This window comes from Crocodylus siamensis, chromosome 2 (assembly GCF_052110815.1).
Source record: "Crocodylus siamensis isolate JL-2025a chromosome 2, ASM5211081v1, whole genome shotgun sequence".
Taxonomy (NCBI): Eukaryota; Metazoa; Chordata; order Crocodylia; family Crocodylidae; genus Crocodylus; species Crocodylus siamensis.
This window is the reverse complement of record NC_143396.1, coordinates 160070297-160088317: the sequence shown is the minus strand read 5'-3', so window position 1 is coordinate 160088317 and position 18021 is coordinate 160070297. Positions and strand designations below refer to the sequence as shown.

Here is an 18021-nt window from a genome sequence, read left to right as displayed (position 1 = left end):
GAGTTTCTTAAAGATGAACAGTATATTTGACCTTTTCAAATTGTCTGGCACCTTCCTTGACTTCCATGAATTCGTAAAGATAATAGCCAAAGGCTCTGAAATTGCCTTAGCCAAGTCCTTGAATACTCTGGGATGCATATCATCTGGCTCTGTTGACTTGAAAACAACTATCTTTTCTAAGTAATCCCTAATCTGTTCTTTAGCATGGCATCAAGATGTGCCTGCTGCCTTAAAGGGCAGAAGCAGCCTGGCCAGGCTGCTCAGAGGGCTAGGCAGAACCCCACAGCTGCAGGTTACCTGAGCAACAGCCTAAAAGGGTAATTGGCCAGCACCTGAAGCCAGTCAGGTGACTGGGAGGGGACAGGGCACTGTGGATATATAAACCCAGGGCTGGAGCTAGTAGGAGCTCTCTCGTGCTCTAGCAACTGCCAAGGAAAGGAGCCCTAAGCTACCTGAGACTAGGTGCTGCCTACTTTGCTGCCTACAAGTACAGTGAGGTTTCAGGAGCCTAAGATACTTAAGGCTAAGAGACATGGTCCTAAGGGGAGAAGTTTTACCCTCTTAAAGAGACAAGCCAGTCTCCATTAGTGTTGTTATGTTGTGGCCCAGGGGGTTGTATTGGTGTTATGGTTTATACTAGAGGACTGGGATGAGGCTGTAAGGGGAGCTTTGGAGGTCTCATTAGTGCTTAGAGAAAAGGGCACAGGATCTGGGCAAAGCCCAGTGATGGGTGCATAGAACTAGGAACCAGAGAAAAGGAGGCATGGAGCTGGGTGTCAGAGGAGGCGCAGAGCTAGGTGCCAGAGGGGGAGGCACAGAACCGGGCACCAGAGAGAGAGGTGCAGAAAGAGAGACATGGAGCTGGGTGCCGGGGATAGGCACAGAGAGCCAGAAAGAGAAAGGTGCAGAGTCAGGCACCAGGGAGAGAAGCATAGAAAGTCAGGCAGCTGTGAATTCAGTGCCTGAGTGGTGTAGAGACACAGGAGCTGGAGGGCTCTGTGCCAAGAGGGCACATAGAGTTGATAACAACAGTGTAACGTCTGCAATGGATGCGACACGATAAGGGAAGGTTAGAGTCATTCATAAGCCCCTAGACATTGGGGCATTAAAAGGGCAGCTTCCCTCCTTTATTGTAGCTAGTATCTTAACAGCAAGGCATGGCAGGAAAGACTGGGCAGACTGCCCTAGATAGGTGGGCGGGTCGGTACTGAGAGTACTACTACTTAGTACTGGTAACCAATTTTAGTTGTGAAGACCAAAGTAAATGATGCATTAAATACTTCCGCCTTCTTCACATCATATATACATACACTATGTTTAGTAAAAGACTTAAACTTTCCTTGGCCTTTTTTCTACTCCTGACATCCTTGTAGAATGATTTTGGCTGCATTTTGTGTCCCTTGCTAGTTACATCTCCATTTGTGCCCTGCCCTTCCTGATTTTGTTCCTGTTCGCTTGGGTTATGCTTTTATATCCCTTCCTTGTAACATGGTCAAGTTTCCACCTTTTGTACAATACTTCTTCGAGTTTCAGTTCATTGGAGAGGTCACCATTTAGCAAGGCCAATATCTTGCTGCATTTCCCATCCATTCTTTGCACTGAGATAGCCTGCTATTGTGTCCTTAATATGGCCTCCTTAAAGTACAACCAGTTCTTTTGGACTCGTCTTCCCCTCATACTTGCCTCCCAGGAGATCCTGTCCACCAGTCACCTGAGTTTGTTAAAGGTTACTTTCTTGAATTCCAGTGGGTGTGTACAGAAGTGCTCCATGCAAGTTTTACAGCATTATGATACAGAGCAGTTTTTTATAGCACTATAAAGTTACAGTGTTCTTAAACATGACAGAAGTGCAGTGTTTGGTTGGGGGGAGTGGGGACAGGGGCTCTGAACCTCCCAGCACTTTCCAGGTTAGGAGGAAGGGGATGCTCTGAAGCTTCTTGGGGCTTCTTTACTGGTCAGAAATTTGACTAGTGTACAGAAGCTATTCAGCACACTGTAGGTTGCTGAAGTGTTGTAAAATATAGCACTTAAAATGTAATACCTCATTTAACAAGAGTTAATTTAAAGTGCTGTACCCATTTTAAAGTGATGTAAAACTGTGCATTTCTGTTAAGTCATGGCAATCAAGCACTTTCATAGATGTCATAGACACTACGGCTGGAAGGGACCTCAGGATGTCATTGAGTCCATCCCCCTGCCCTAGGGGAAGGAAGTAATCTGGGGTCAAAGGATCCCAGCAGGATAAATGTCCAAATGTTTCTTAAAGGAGTCCAGAGTAGGTGCTTGCACCACCTCTGGCGGCAGTCTGTTCCAGGCCTTTGGGGCTCAAACAGTAAAGAAGTTCTCCCTTATGTCCAGACTGAAATGGTCTTGGAGGAGTTTGTGACCGTTTGACCTTGTCATCCCTTGGGGTGCTCTGGTGAATAGGTGTTCTCTGAGGTCCTGATGTACCTGATACACTTATAGGTAGCCACCAGGACCCCCTGAGTCTGCACTTTTCCAAGCTGAAGAGTCCCATGTCTCTGAGCCTCTCATCATAAGGCCTTGTCTCCTGTCCTCTGATCATGCACGTGGCTCTCCTCTGGACTCTTTCAAGCTTCTCCACATCCTTTTTAAATTGTGGAGCCCAGAAGATGCAGTACTCCAGCTGCGGCCTCACCAAGGCTGAGTACAGCGGGAGGATGACATCCTGGGATTTGCCTGAGAAGCATCTATGGATGCAAGCCAGAGTTTTGCTCACTTTACCAGCTGCGACATCACATTGGTGGCTCATATTCATCTTGTGGTCAATCATGACCTGCCAAGTCCCTTTCGACTGTGGTGCTAGCAAGCATAACACTGCCAAGCCGATAAGCATGCTGTAGGGTTTTTTTTGCCTAAGGTGGAGTACCTTGCATTTTTCGATGTTGAACTTTTTGTCCGCCCATTTACTGAGCCTGTCTAGATCATCTTGGATCACCATCCTATCCTCAGGTGTGGATGGTCTATGCCAAAGTTTGGTGTCATCAGCGAACTTGGCCAGTCCACTTCTGATACCAGTGTCTACATCATTAATAAAGATGTTAAAGAGTCCAGAGCCTTGGGGGACCTCACGGGTCATGGTGCACCATGATTTACTTCTGTCTATTACCACTCTCTGGGTCCAACTTTGGAGCCAGTTCCTCAGCCATCAGACTGTGATGTAGCCAAGGCTGCAGCTGGCCAATTTTTCCATAATGAGATCATAGGACACCAGATAGAAGGATTTTTTTTTAATCAAGATATATGACATCAATCTCTTCTCCCTTGTCCAGGTGATATGTCACCTGGTCATAGAAGGAGATGAGATTGGTCAGGCAAGACCTACCCACAACAAACCCATGCTGGCTATCCCTCAGGATGTTGCCATCAGCCAGCTTGTTAAGAATAGTCTCTTTGATAATTTTTTCCAAGATCTTCCTTGGGATAGAGGTCAGGCTGATAGGCTTGTAGTTCCCCGGATCTACTTTCCCCCCTTTCTTGAAGATAGGCACCACATTGGCCTTCTCCCAATCTTTGGGCACTTCACCAGAGCACCAGGAGTTGTCAAAGCTCCATGCCAGTGGCTGAACTATGATGCCTGCTAGTTCCTTAAGTACCCTGGGGTGTAAACTGTCAGGGCTAGCTGACTTGGAGGTGTCCAGCCTCTCAAGGAGTTCTTTCACATGGTCAACATTGATGTAGGGTAACAATTCTCCTTCACCTTGGCCACCCTAGACCATACTGAGCAGGGCTGTCCCCTGGGGCTGGTGAAAAAATGATGCAAAATACCCATTAAGCAGGTTGACTTTTTCCTGGGTGGTGGTTGTCAACTGTCCCATTTGGTTTAGCAGGGGTGCAGTGTTACCATTGCTTCTCCTCTGGCTCCCCACCTATCTAAAAAAGGACTTTTTATTGTCTTTGATATGTGTAGCCAGTTGGAGTTCAGTCGCAGCCTGAGTTTTCTTCGTTTGCTTCCTATGGGTCTGGACCGGTGCAGAATACTCCTCCTTTGAGATGGTTCCAGTCTTCCATCCTTAATTGGTCTTCCTTTTTTGACGCAGGAGGTCCACAAGTTCCCTGCAGAGCTGAGGAGGCTGCTGTGCCCTTTTGCTGCCTTTCTTTTGAGATGGGATAGACACTGCTTGTGAATCCAGGATTGCTCCCTTGAGGAGCAACCACTCACCACTGAACTCCCTTCTCCTTCAGGTCATGATCCCTTAGGGCCTTGCCAACAAGCCTCCAGAACTTGTCAAAGTCAGCTTTCCTGAAGTCAAGGACTTCAGCATTGCTGACTGACTTGCCAGCTTTATGGTGGATAGTGAAAGTGATCAGCTCATGGTCAGCTTCCTTTCGACAATTAGGTCACTGACTAGATCATCCCCCATTTTCAGTACCTGGTCAAGCAGTGCTTAGCCTTTTTTCGATCCATAGAAAATCAGATAGAGCTCATCCATGCATGTAAAGAAGCTTTGTGACCATTCGGATTTGGCTGAGTGCTGTTCCAGTGAGATGTCTGGGTACTTGAAGTCTCCCATGACAACCATGCACCAGGAGTGTGCAGCCCCAGCCAGTTCCCTGGAGAATTCCTGGTTGAGCTCCTGATTAGGAGGTCTGTAGTAGATTCCTACCATTGTGTCCCCTGTGCCATGTTCACCATGGATTTTAGCCCAGAGAATCTCCAGTTGTCCACCCTTGATGCCAGTGTCAGCTTGCAGGGGTGTGTGGCTTTCCTTGACATAGAGAGCTACACCCCTGCCCCTTTTTTTCTACACAGTCTCTCTTGTACAAGGTATAGCCATCTATACCTGTGGCCCAGTTACAGGTGGAGTCACCAGATCTCCGTTATCCCTATGAGATTGTAGTCATTCTTGCTTAACAGGAGGACCAGTTCCTCCTGTTTATTCCCCAAGCTCCTGGCATTGGTGTACAGGCATGTAAGTGTCCTGTTGGAGGTCCTAATCCTCCCTACACATCATTTTGGCACTGGGGTAGGGGTGGGTTCCCTTGAGTGCCTTAGCCTACTGGATTTGCAGAAGTTGCCCAGTGGGCTTGCTGCAGCGGTAATCCCCCCATCCCCTGGCAGGCTTAGTTAAAATCCCAGTCGAGCGGGTCAGCCATTCTGGCTGAGAAGAGCCTCCTCCCCAGTGAAGTGTGGTGGTGGGCCATCTCTTCCCAGCAGACCACTGCCTCTCTCACCAAAGAGCGGACTGTGATCATGGAAGCCAAAGCCTTCACAATGACACAAGCACTGCAGTCTTTGGTTAACTACCTCGATTCTCCTCTCCCTCCTCAACCCATAACCCGAAACTGGGAGGATCGAAGAAAACACCACTTGTTCCCCGAATCCCCTAATCTCTGCTCCCAAAGCCCTGTAGCCTCTCATGACCTGGCTGGGATTGCTCTGAGCCATGTCATTCGTGCCCATATGGATAAGGAGCCTAGGGTAGTGGTTGATGGGCTAGATGAGCTTTGGGATCCTCTCGGCTACATCCTGGTTATGGGCTCCTGGGAGGCAGCAGACCTCCTGGGCTAAGGGGTCGGAGCAGCAGATCGTGCCCTCAATCCCCTTCAGGAGGGAGTCTCCCACAATGACCACTCTACATGTGGCCTTAGGGAGAGCAGGGATGTTAGCTGTGAATGAGCCTCCATTGCCTGCAGGAGCTGGCAGCTCTGCAGGTTCTACTGGGGCTGCAAGAGGTTTGTAGCTGTTGGAAAGCTCCAGAGGGGAGGGGACCCTGGTGCATCAGGCCTTGGGGCCACTGACTACCTTGGTCCAACCCCTGGCAGGACAATATGGGAGATCCTGGAGTCCTCCCTTGTCCTGGAAGGTAACCTTGGTCTACCCTCAGCCTAAAGGGGGTGAAGGGCCTGGCAGTAGGAGCTTGTCTCCTGCTTACCATCCCTGATGGCATGCAGTCTCTGGACTGCAGCCTGGAGCTCCTCCATCTGCCACCCCAGAGACTCCAAAGTGGAGCAGACCTTGCAAGGGGAGGTGGGTATGCTCCTTGTCCCATGTGCCTGGAAAGGTTCCAGAGGCTCTGTCTGCATGGAGCCCAGAACCATGGATTACGTCTGGGTGGAAACCTCAGAAGTACCAGAGAGGAAGGCCTCAGAGCAGGCCTTCCACTATTTTAAATGGTGAAAAAGCAACTTCTGTACACACCCAATGGCTCTATTCTGCTGCTGTCCTTCCTTCCTTTCCTTAGTGTCCTGATCTCTATTTTATGGTCATTGTCCCCTAATTGCCTTTCATGTTCACATTCTCAACCAGTTTCTCCTTATTTGTGAGCAGTCAATTAAGATGAGCTTCTTGCCTACTTGGCCTATGTACCATCTATTTGAAAGTTGTCCTTGACACAGTCCAAGATCTTGGTGGACTGTCTGTCCTTTGTTGTGTTTTTCCTCAAGCTGATGTCACAGTAATTGAAGTCTCCATTGATCACCAGGTCCTGTGGTTTAAATGCTTCTGTGGTTTAAATGCTTCTGTTAGTTACTAGGAAAAACACTCATTCAGTTCTTTCACCTGGTTTGTCTATAGCAGACACCTACCATGATATCATTCCCTCTTAACTTGATCCACAGGTCTTCAACAGGCCTTCTTCCTGTTTCTTACCAGATATCAGAACAAGTGTATGTTTCTTTTATATAGAGAACAGCACCATGTCCTTTTGTCCACATCTGTCTTTCCTGAAAGAGTTATATTTCTCTATGACAGTACTCCAGGCATTTAAACTTCCCCAACCAATTCCAGTTATGCCATACTTCCATGATTATACTAGAACTTCTATTATTCCCGCTTATTCCCCATGCTGCTCACATTATCAGTATGTAAACATCTTAGCTAACTGGCCAATTGTCTTCATTTCTCTGGAATACCTTGTTAAAGATCCCCTTATTGACTCCTTTTATTTGGCTTTTATCTAAGTCAGCTAGCTTTTTCCTTACCTCTGGGCTTTTATCTCTGTCCCACATTGAACCTAATTTAAAGCCTTCCTCACTAGGTTAGCTAGCTTGTGCACAAATATGGCCTTTTTCCTCATCATCAGGTGGATCCCATCTCTTCCCAGAAGTCCATCTTCTTTGAATACCATCCTTGGGTCAGAGAATCCAAAGTCCTGCTGGGAATGCCATGTAGGCAACCATGCTTTTATCTCCAGGAGCATCTGTGTCTAGCAGGGTTTTTACCTTTAATGAAAAGGAATGTTGATGAAATAACCTAGCTCCTCTTTTCTTCACTTTGTTCCCCCAATTCTGTCATCACTTCTTATGTTGTTCAGAGATGAAGCAAATCTATGACATCCCTGGCTGTTGTCCCTCCAGCAGCTGACATGTTGATAGGGACTATATAATGCTAATGTCCTACTAAAACAACAAAGCACATTTCAAGCCTGGTGCTAAAAAAGTGGTTCTGTATTGTCAGTTCTTCTTCATTAGAGAAACCAGGTTTACTTTATTCATGAACTCAAATGCTGGCTTGTTTCATGTGTTACAGGTTTCTCTATGAATATTCAAGAAGGCACCAAGAATTCTCTACTGAGATGCTTCTGAGGATTGCTAAGGGATATGAAGATGTCCTGGAAAAGTGCTGCAAAAATGAAAACCCTTCTGAATGTTATGGAAAAGTGGTAGGTATCAGTATTTCTTCAAATACAGTATTATAAATGGAGCATTGAGATTTGCTGAGATTCTTTCATATGGTTTTAGAAGCAAGAGCTATTGTCACAAGTTTAATTCCAAATTACCCAATCAGACCCATGCCCTGCTGGACTCCAGGATGTCACCCTCAAGCTTGTATCTGGGGCAGGATGTTATTATGTGCTCCATGGTTTGGTCAGGGTTTCCACAGTCACAGTCAGGCAAGGTTTTTAGGTGCCACTTTTACATCAGGTGGCCATACCAGCAATGTCCAGTGTGTATTCTATTAAGGGTTGTCCACATACTCTGTGGAAGGTTGAAGCCTAGTTGTTGCATTGTTAGGTCAGAGACAAGGTGTTCCTTTGGGAAACGGTTTTCTGCCCATGCTTTCCTCCAAGATCCTTCAGTGTTGTGGTATAGAGCGTGCTCAGTTCATGTCCAAAAAAGGTTTTTGTGAAATCATGTGACAAGTTGGGACATCTTGAAGGTCTCTCTGGATGGGAAGGTCCGGATTACTATCAATATGCATTATTTCTCTGTATGTTGCTGCATCCCGTTGAATAGAAGGAGGAGTAATGTTTGAAAGTACTGGTAGTCACTGCACTGGAGTTGATATCAAAGTTACAGAAATAGTCCTCATTACTGAGTAGATTTATGTGTCGATGTGTTTGGTATGCCAACTTGAGACCCAGATAGGTGCACAGTACTCAGCTGTTGAGAAGACCAGAGCTATGGTAGAAATGCAGAGGAGGACCAATCAACCTTGCTGAGCTATGGGGAATGAAGTAGGATCAGAATTCTGAATAGATTCCAGTTCTAAAGAATTTATTGTAGGTTAATCTATTGGAGAAGCTAGTATTCCCATGGAAGAGGCACCAATTCCATCTTCATCATTCAGGATAAAGGCCTGTGGCTGCCTAGAAGGAGAAAACAATTGGAATAGATCTATAGGTGTGTCCTTCCTAACCCAAGATGTATAAAATAATGTGATGGTCATAGTCAGATTCCTAATGGACATATATCCACATCACTGAAACTATCTTAGAGAGACACCTGGGCCAATAGCTTCAGCAGAGGCCAAACATTCACTGAGCTTGGGGCAAGAATTATCCCACTGACCTCGTTGTTCTGGAGTTAGGGACAAACGTGAAGAAACTTGCATTGCCACTAATTGTGTTGGACTGGGGATGAAGAGAAAGCATAATTTTCATATCTAATAACCCTATGTTTAGAAGCACTAAAGTGGGAAGATGGGCATCTTATATATAGTAAATCAAATGGATTTTCCTGTTTATCCAGAACATCAACATCTTAACTATAATTTAAAAATTCTGATGTGGTTATTGAAAATATTGTGCTGACACATGGAGGACCCAGGAGGGATCAGAACTCATGTGTATGGGGTCCTGTACAAATATCTATAACATGCAGTCTAACTGGTAGGGATTTCATAGATTTCATAGACATCAGGGCTGGAAGGGACCTCGGAAGATCATCGAGTCCAGCCCCCCGCCCAAAGGGCAGGAAGTCAGCTGGGGTCATAGGATCCCAGCAAGATAAGCATCCAATTTACTTTTGAAGGTGTTCAATGTAGGTGCTTGACCCACCTCCAATGGCAGGCTGTTCCAGACCTTGGGGGCTCAGACAGTAAAAAAATTCTTTCTTGTGTCCAGCCTGAAACGGCCTTGTAGTAGTTTATGATCCTTCGACCTCATCATCCCTTGGGGCACTCTGGTGAACAAATGTTCCTCCAGATACTGGTGGTCACCCCGATAAACTTATAGGCGGCCATCAGATCACCCCTTAAGCCTGTGCTTTTCCAGGCTAAAGAGCCCATGGGTCCAAGAACAGAGCCTTGGGGGACCCCACTGGTCACAGGACACCATGATGAGTGACTGCCATCAATTACTACCCTCTGGGTCCGACCACAGAGCCAATTTCTCAGTCAGCAGATTGTGGTGGGCCCAAGGCAACAATTGGCCAGTTTGGCCAAGAGGTGTTCATGGGATACCAGATTGAAGGCTTTTTTGAAGTCAAGATATATGACATCAATCTCTTCTCCCTTGTCCAGGTGATAGGTCACCTGGTCGTAGAAGGAAATGAGATTGGTCAAGCAAGACCTACCCGCAAAAAACCCATGCTGGCTATCCCTTAGGATGTTAGCCTGGGCCAGTCCATTAGGGATGGCTTCTTTAATAAACTTTTCTAAGATCTTCTCTGGGATAGAAGTCAGGCTGAGGGGCCTATAGTTAGCCGGATCCACTTTCCTCCCTTTCTTGAAGATAGGTACCACATTGGCCTTCTTCCAGTCCTCAGGCACTACACCAGAGCACCAGGAGTTTTCAAAGATCCATGCCAGGGGCGGGGCTATGATGCTCGCCAGCTCCTTAAGTACCCTCGGGTGTAGATTGTCAGGGCTGGCTGACTTGAAGGTATCCAGCTTCTCAAGATGTTCCTTCACAAAGTCAGCATTTATGGAGGGCAGGGGATCTCCCCCACCCGGACCTCCCTGTCCCTTAGCGGGCATGGGCGTCCCATGGGACTGATGAAATACCAACGCAAAGTACCCATTTAATAGGTTGGCTTTTTTCTGGGCGTCAGTTGTCAGTTGCCCCATCTGGTTCAGCAGGGGTCCAAGTTGCCCTTGCTTTTTGTCCGGCTTTCCAGAGCTGAAAAAGGACTTTTTATTGTCCTTTATGCCCAAAGCTAGTTGGAGTTCAGTTCCAGCCTTGGCTTTCCTGGTTTGCTCCCTGCAGGACTGGACCAGTGCAGAATAATATTCCTTGGAGGATCTCACTTTTCTATTCAACATGTTAGAAGGATCATCTGGACATCTCTTATTTGATCAGTTCCCTACCATTGCAGGGGACTTGGGCAGTGGAGACACCTCAGTCAATCATGTTCTCTGTCAAGGGCATGAAGTCATTCCATGCCATAGCCTATTCTACCTATTAGACACATAAGTGGGCCTTAGATACCACAGTGTGATTCCATTCCACCCTTCACAAGTCTCTGAAAGGATGTTAATATAAAAAGTTGGTTGATCCTCCTCACTGCTTTTTTGGACTCAGTCTTAAAGATTCAGATGACTATATATCACAAAAGTAAATAATTAATTGATTTTTAGAGATGTCAACAGGCTGAAATGGGATCATACTTATATACCAAATAAGTGAAATAGGATCTGAACTTTAAATAAAAGCATTTACTTCTTAAGAAGCTAACAGAAGTCACCGTCAGATTATTGACTCACAGAAATGAAGGGTTGGAAGGGATCTCCAGAGGTCATCTAGTCCAACCTCTGCCTGAGGCAGGATCATCCCTATCTAAACCATCCTATACAAATCCATAGTCTAATCTCTTATCAAAATTACACAGCCAACTTTGATACAATTCAAGACATGAATGGCACGTGCCTCCAGTGGCTGGAGGAGCGCAGCAGTGGGAGCCTGGTAGTGGTGAGGAGGGGAGCTCTTGCAGACATCACTGGCAATGTTGGAGGTGGGGGTAGCAAGCGCCAACCAGGGGTCGGCAACCACCCACAGGCACCACCAGCAGTGTTGGTGGCAGCCAGGGGCAACCATGGACTGCCTGCAGGTGCCACAGACAGTGTTGGTGGTGCCTTTTTGCAGGGGGTGCACTGCTATGTGCAGGGGATGCACATGCGCCCGTGTGCGACCCTTAGGCGTCGCCTCTGATACAAGATACAACACCTTAATCTGCCATAAGTTAAGCAGAGAAACCACAGTGATTGATGTACTGCTGCTTCAAGGGTTGTTAAAATATACTTGAGACATAGCAGGAAGAGGACCATTGCCCTCAGGTACAGGGGAAGGCAAAACCTCCCACAGACTATACCAAGAACATGTGTGTGATTATATTATTTTCCAGGCTTTATAGGCTATAAGAATAAATGAGCTAATGGTCCCTTCTGTCCTTTGAAATACTATGAAATCATCTTATTTCCCTCGATCCTTGAGATTTACATCTCTCCGGGCACATCTACATGGTCACATTTACTAAGCAGTAAACTAAATTACTGTGCATTAACCAAAAATTACTGTGCAGTATGGGCACACGTCTACGCGTGCATGCCTGTACTATGTAGTAACTATGGTGACTAATGCCAATTCGGGTGTAAATTTGATACTTGCATGATGCAGATATTGAATTTATGCCCGATTAGTTACTGCACAGTAACACATGTGTAGACACCTTACTGCGCAGTAACAATGTGCACGTGGACTGACTTGGGACTAACTGTGTGTATGGACTGATTTGTGGTCCCAAGTCAGACCACACACAGGATTAAGGCACTTCAGTGCCTGCATGTGTAGACGCTGGCCTATTTCTGCTTACTGCACTGTAAATTTAATGTGATGTAAATGAATGTATGGATGCGCCCTCTGAAAGCAAACTCCAAACTGATTTTTTCAAGTCCCAGAAAACCTGAATTTCACTTAATGCTGAAGGAATTCTGGGGGGGGAAAAAAAGGAATTCAAGAAGATTTGCTGGTGTTAGAAGATTAAATCCACCGACTTGTTTAAGTTCATATGTGCAAATCTTATGTTCACTGTTTACAAATATATGTATGAGTGACATTTTCTTCAGGAGAACATTCAGAGAGAAAGAAAACAAGGTCCTGTTTAAGCACAGTGACTATATGGGACACTGTGAAATCTGAGGCACTGCCTGCCTGCCTCTCCCCCCACCCGCTGCTGCTTCAGGCTGCACGCTGCAGGGAGTCAATGGCCTGTTAGTGACCCAATGTTCTTTACTTCACAGGTATTAACAATCCCCACACCTGGGATGATTGGTTTAATTTTCATCAGCCAGCCAGGACCAGCATCCAAAATTTGGGACTGTTCCTGCCAATCTGGGACATATGGTTATATTATGTTTAAGTAAATAAGGATACACTCCAGCAGCATTTCTGTAGACACAATGAAGCACTACTGAGTAATGAAGATACACATGCTGAGAGCACTTCCTGAAGTGGTTAGGACTCTTAGGGATGTGCTGAGGATGGATCTATTAATGGAAGGATTCTTAATTAATGTGAAGGCCATAAATATACCTTAGAACTAATAGTAGATAAAAATGGATACATACCTTTTTTTGCTTGGGTTGGAATCTGAGTATACCTTTCTCAGATTACATTATGTGCTGTTAACAAGAAATATATTTACTTGCAGGAAGAGAAACTTCAAAGTCACATCCAGGAGACTGAGGCTACTGTAAAGACAAACTGTGACCTTCTTAAAAAGGGAGGAGAATTTGAATTCCAAAAAGCGTATGTTGTTCCTGAAAAACACCCTCACATATAAGTAGTAAATATTTGGGTTTTGGTAAAAGTGAAATTTCCAGGGACAGATGACCAGAACCAAGGCACAAAAAGTGTTCAGCTGGCACTTCAGAAAGCACCAATACTGCACTGTAGGGACAAAACAGCTTCATAAGTGTTTCAGAGAGACAGTCCCTATTAAAAGGTGCAGAGAGACAGCTCCTATTTCTGCTACTCCCCTTGCAGAAGCAGTACAGCTTTAGACAGGCTGCTTTACACTTGGAGCAACTATTTTTGCTACATGACTTTCTGCCAAGAGTTTGTTCAACAGTGATCATCCAGCATGGAATCTTGTGATTTCAGGGTTCTTATCCGCTACACCAAGAAAATGCCTCAAGCAGCCACAGAAACATTGCTTGAAATCACAAAGAAGATAGCAGCTGTTGGTGTCAAGTGCTGTCAGAAACCTGAAGATAGTCGCCTACCTTGTGCTGAGAGATATGTGAGTAGATTTCTTCCTTGGTCTTTGTCTTTGTTGAGATGGGTTTTCTTTGTAGAACAAGGAACAGGCATTCCTTCTGTGAATAAATCCCCCTCTGTCTGTCTGTGGATTGAGACATTCCATCTACCCCTCTGTTCTTCTCCGGCTGCTTGGTTCAACCTGGTTACCTAGGCAACTGGGCTGTATAAATTCCTGAGGGGAGAGAGAAACTTGGGGTTCCTCCGGCGGGCATTTTGAAAGTAGCATCAAAGTACCTCCAGGGGCTGCCTGGATGTTTTACAGTGAATATGCCTGAAAACTCACTAGTAGGTTAGGGCTAAGTATTTTAGATGCATATTAGAAGGGTCACCGAGACCATGTTTAAAAGACTCAATTTATTAGAACTTGCTCAAGGTGTTTTTCTCTTATATTCCATTGTCCACACCCCACCCTTACACTCCATCTTCTCCCTGAACAATAAAGGTATTGAGTTACAGCATGACTGGCTGTTTTTCTCAGTGAATGCCCGATGGGAGAGGGGACAGAGAATGTTTTTCCTCCTAGCAGAGCTTGGCTGTTTATTGACTAACTCAGTCATACCTGAGATTACCCTGGGAGGCTTTGGGCTAAAACAAGCACCCAGAAACCTTACCAGTGGGCAAAGAACCCCTAAGATTTGCAGGGTCTGTGTACCTGGGGCTGCACAAAGCCCTAACAGAGACCAGTGCCTTGGTGGTGGCAGCATTACCCCAGGATTGTGGGGGTTCTCCAAGAAGGGGCCTGGCTCGCTGTGGGCTCCCCTGGGGAGACTCAAGAAGTGTGGTCTTGGGCTTGGCACAGTGAGGTGGGTAGCTAGGCATAGCAGTGCCCCCTACTGCCACACCTTGTACTCACTGTCGCGGGGCACTCCCGTGCCCCGCTCCTAAGGAGATGCCCCAGGAAGAGGAGAGGCCTGGAGCAACACAGATGGGGGTTGCTAGGGCAACCAGGCAGGTCATGTGGCCAGGAGGGGGCAGGGCCAGGCCCTTATAAACAGCTAGGCCCAAGCCTAGCTAGCAGTACCCTTCTGGATGCCATAGGAGCAGGAGCTCTGTGGCTAAGCTGAGCGGCCAGAGTCGGGGGTTGCAGCCTTACCTTACTGACCGGCTGCAATGATGCTAGGGACGAGAACACCCTGATGAGAGGTAGGGCTGGGAGCCCGAGAGGGGCTGAGAGTTGGCTTTACGAGCGGGTAGCTCTTTGTTGGTTTTGTTACAGCCGTTCGGGCTTGGCTTGAGTTATAGTTAACCGGAGGACTGGGTGAGGCTGTAGGGGAGCGAGGAGGCCTCAGCGGGGCTCCCCAGCAGTTTGGGGGCTCCGGGTGCCCAGTAGGGGCACAGTGCGAGGGGGGCACAACGGTTTGTGCCGGAGTGGCACGGAGCACGGGGTTGGACCCCGGCCCATAAGGACGGCACCTTGCCCAGTGGGGCAAAAGACCCAGGATAGGGTCAAGGGGGCCAGGCACGGCTACGGCCACCTGAGCGAGGCCCAAGCGCGGAGAGCGCGGTACAGGCCCCAGAGAGGGCGCAGTGCGGAGAGGCGAGGCCCGGAGAGGCCCGGAGAGGGCGCAGCGCGGAGAGCGCAGTACAGGCCCAGAGAGGGCGAGGCCCGGAGAGGGCGCAGAACAGAAACGACCCAGGAAAGGGTCAAGGGGGCCAGGCACGGCTACGGCCACCTGAGCCCCAAACACGGGAAATCCGCAAGCGCGGAGGACGCGGCGGAGACCCCGAGAGGGGTGAGAGGAGCTAGGGAGACCCAAGGGCGTTAGGAATAGGCCAGTGGGTGAGAGCCCGGCCCAGGGGCGCCAGGTGGGTGACGAGCCCAGGGTGCCAGAGGGAGAGCACCTGAGGGGCAGGGGACCAGACAACGTCCCCCAGGACAACTGCGAGGCTTGGGGCGTGCTAAAGGGGAGGTTTTGGAGGCACGCATTTGCCCATAAGGCTGGGGCGAGAGTACCCCCACTTTGGAGCGGAGGTGATACCATCAAGGTGCCGTTAGGTATAAGTAGGCAGCCTCCCATTTTGAACCTCAACAGCAAAGACGTGGCGGGCGAGTAGAGGGTGCCAGACCACCCTAATTGGCACGGCAAAGGGGCACTCGCGAGCTCACGGCCACTCGCGGGGCCATCCGTGACACTCACATTAAAGGGGAAATGGCTTTGACTCTTACTTTGTTGTTCTTCCTTTCTCTATACAGCTTAGCATTGTGATTCAGGATATCTGCAAGAAACAGGAAGCAACACTGATAAATGACCAAGTTGCGTGCTGCTGTAATGAATCCTATGCTAACAGGAGACCATGCTTCACGAAGCTAGGAGTGGATGAAAACTATGTGCTCCCACCATTCAACCCAGACACGTTCAACTTTGATGAGACATTGTGCACTGCTCCTCCTCAAATATGGCAAGAAAACCATCTTGGGTGAGACCTCTCTAATTCACTACAGATTTTCTTAGAATTAATATTCTGACATGGAAGTTCACCAGCTTGATGGACTGGCTACAGTAAGGAATTATTTGCAGGTAGCCTGGGCTTGGGAGCTTCCACAGTTGCAAAGTAGGATGGCATGGTGACTCAGTCCAAGCCAGACCATGGCAGAGGACAACTAGGAAGAAGAGGGTCTTAGTTGGCCAGTTTGCTGCCAGCATCCTGAGAAATGTGGCTTGTGGGATGGATGATCATTAGAGATCAGAGTGGCTGTGGAATCTCCATCCCTGGAGGCTTTTAAGACCCAGCTAGACAAAGCCTTGGCTAGGATGCCATAGTTGGGGCTGGTCCTGCTTTGAGGAGGGGGTTTGGCTACATGAATTCTGGAGGTCCCATCCAACTCTAATTTTATATGATTCTATCATTCAAAGAGGGTCTTTTGTATCTAAAGATAAGGTGAGACAAGATTTAAAGACAAATAGGAGAAGTGGACAAACAATGCCTTGAGTCTGAAGTCGCAGACAGAGGGAAGCAAATGGAGCAGGCAGAGGTTTAGCAAAGCAGCTCCATGCTCAGGGCAACCGTGATGTATGGACAGTGCTGGATGCCCTGGTGCCAATCACAGCAGGGCGATCAGCTGCTGCTGCAGTGACAGATATTTTTGCATCCTCCCTCTCCTCAGTTATGCTATAGTGCACAAGCATTAGTTTGATACTTTTCTATATTGTTTTCTCATATTCAGCATTCAGGACCTCAATTCAGGCTTCCCTGTAATCCATGGAAAGACTCCCATCAGCTGGACCCTAGATCAGATTCATAGTGAGCAAGGGATTACTTTTCAAACCTGACTAACACACGCATTTCTGAGCATTTCTCATAACCCCAGTCAAACCCTGGACTGGCACAAATCTCCAGCCAATATTATATTAGACCCCAGTAAATTAGCTCAGATTAACTGTTTTGATTTCATTCCAGAATGCTCATCAACCTCATTAAACACAAGCCCAAGATGACAGATGAAGAACTGCAGACAATTGTCACAGGCTTTAGTGGTATGGTGGATAAGTGCTGCAAGGCAGCAGACCATGATACCTGCTTTGGCGAAGAGGTATCCCTTCTTTTTTCATAATACAGGGCCTAGTCTTGATCAATAAAAGCATAAGCAAAACGTATCTATAGCTATATTTATTTTAAATGGTTCAGGCACCACAAAATAAATCTATTTATATCTGTTTATGTCTCTTAACTATAAATTATCTGGAGGAATTTTAAAATAAAAATTCTGAACAAATTAAGTTGAGATAAACATACTCTGTCCCTGGACACCTCACATTAAATGGAACAACAGAAAAACAGGTGTGAGACCTGTAGGTGGATTCCCATTTATATCCATTACTAATCCATTATGTGAAGGATTTATCTGTTAGTAGTACATTAATGCATGAAATAAATATCCCTCTAGGCATTTATTAACTGAAATACCAATATTACTCTACATTTTTTTTTACTTATCATCCAGATACTACAATGGCGGTCAAATTAAACACACCTAGAAAGGGAACTAACTGACTATGAACTAATTCCATAGAAACATGATGGTCTAGAGCAGTGGTTTTCAAACTATGCTCTTTGAAATCCTGGGGTTCCATGGTATGTTATCAGTAGGGTAGCAATCATAGAGGACAGTCCGGTTGTCCTCTGTCCGCTATTGATACGAAACTGGGTGCCTTTATGTCCTCTATTTTTTCTCCAAGAGAAAAATAGAGGACATAAATGCTCCTGGTTTTGTATCAGTAGAGGACAGAATAGTAGAAAACTGGAATGTCTTTTATGATGGCCACCCTAGTTATTAGGGGTTCTGTGAAGAGATTAAAGATAATGGCAGAGCATGCTGCAGATGGTGTGCTGCCATCCCCAGGCCAGGGTGCCTGCCTCTGCATCAGCTATTTAGGACAGAAGTAGGGTTTCTGCGGCAGAAGAAGTGATATGAAAGATCTCTGTGACTTTAGGCAGTTTGAAAACCACTGGCCTAGAGCATGGGCGATTGGTGCCTCCTGAATCTGGGGGGGCACCAGATCACCAATGGGGGGGTCCCCCCATGGCTGACTGCCAACTGGGGGGGGGGCAGCCCCCCTGCTGTTGATCACCAAGCCAG

General features: G+C 46.9%; 1 protein-coding gene across 3 annotated transcripts in view; it reads left to right on the top strand.

Moving 5' to 3' along the window:
* Positions 1-18021, top strand: part of LOC149870984 (albumin-like) — a 42369-nt gene that overhangs the window by 22879 nt on the left and 1469 nt on the right. For all 3 annotated transcript variants that reach the window (XM_090031942.1, XM_090031941.1, XM_090031940.1), the window contains 5 exons: positions 7493-7625; positions 12832-12929; positions 13284-13422; positions 15637-15860; positions 16842-16974. In XM_090031942.1, coding sequence (XP_089888068.1) covers positions 7493-7625; positions 12832-12929; positions 13284-13422; positions 15637-15860; positions 16842-16974 — 727 coding nt within the window. The remainder of the gene's footprint in view (positions 1-7492; positions 7626-12831; positions 12930-13283; positions 13423-15636; positions 15861-16841; positions 16975-18021) is intronic.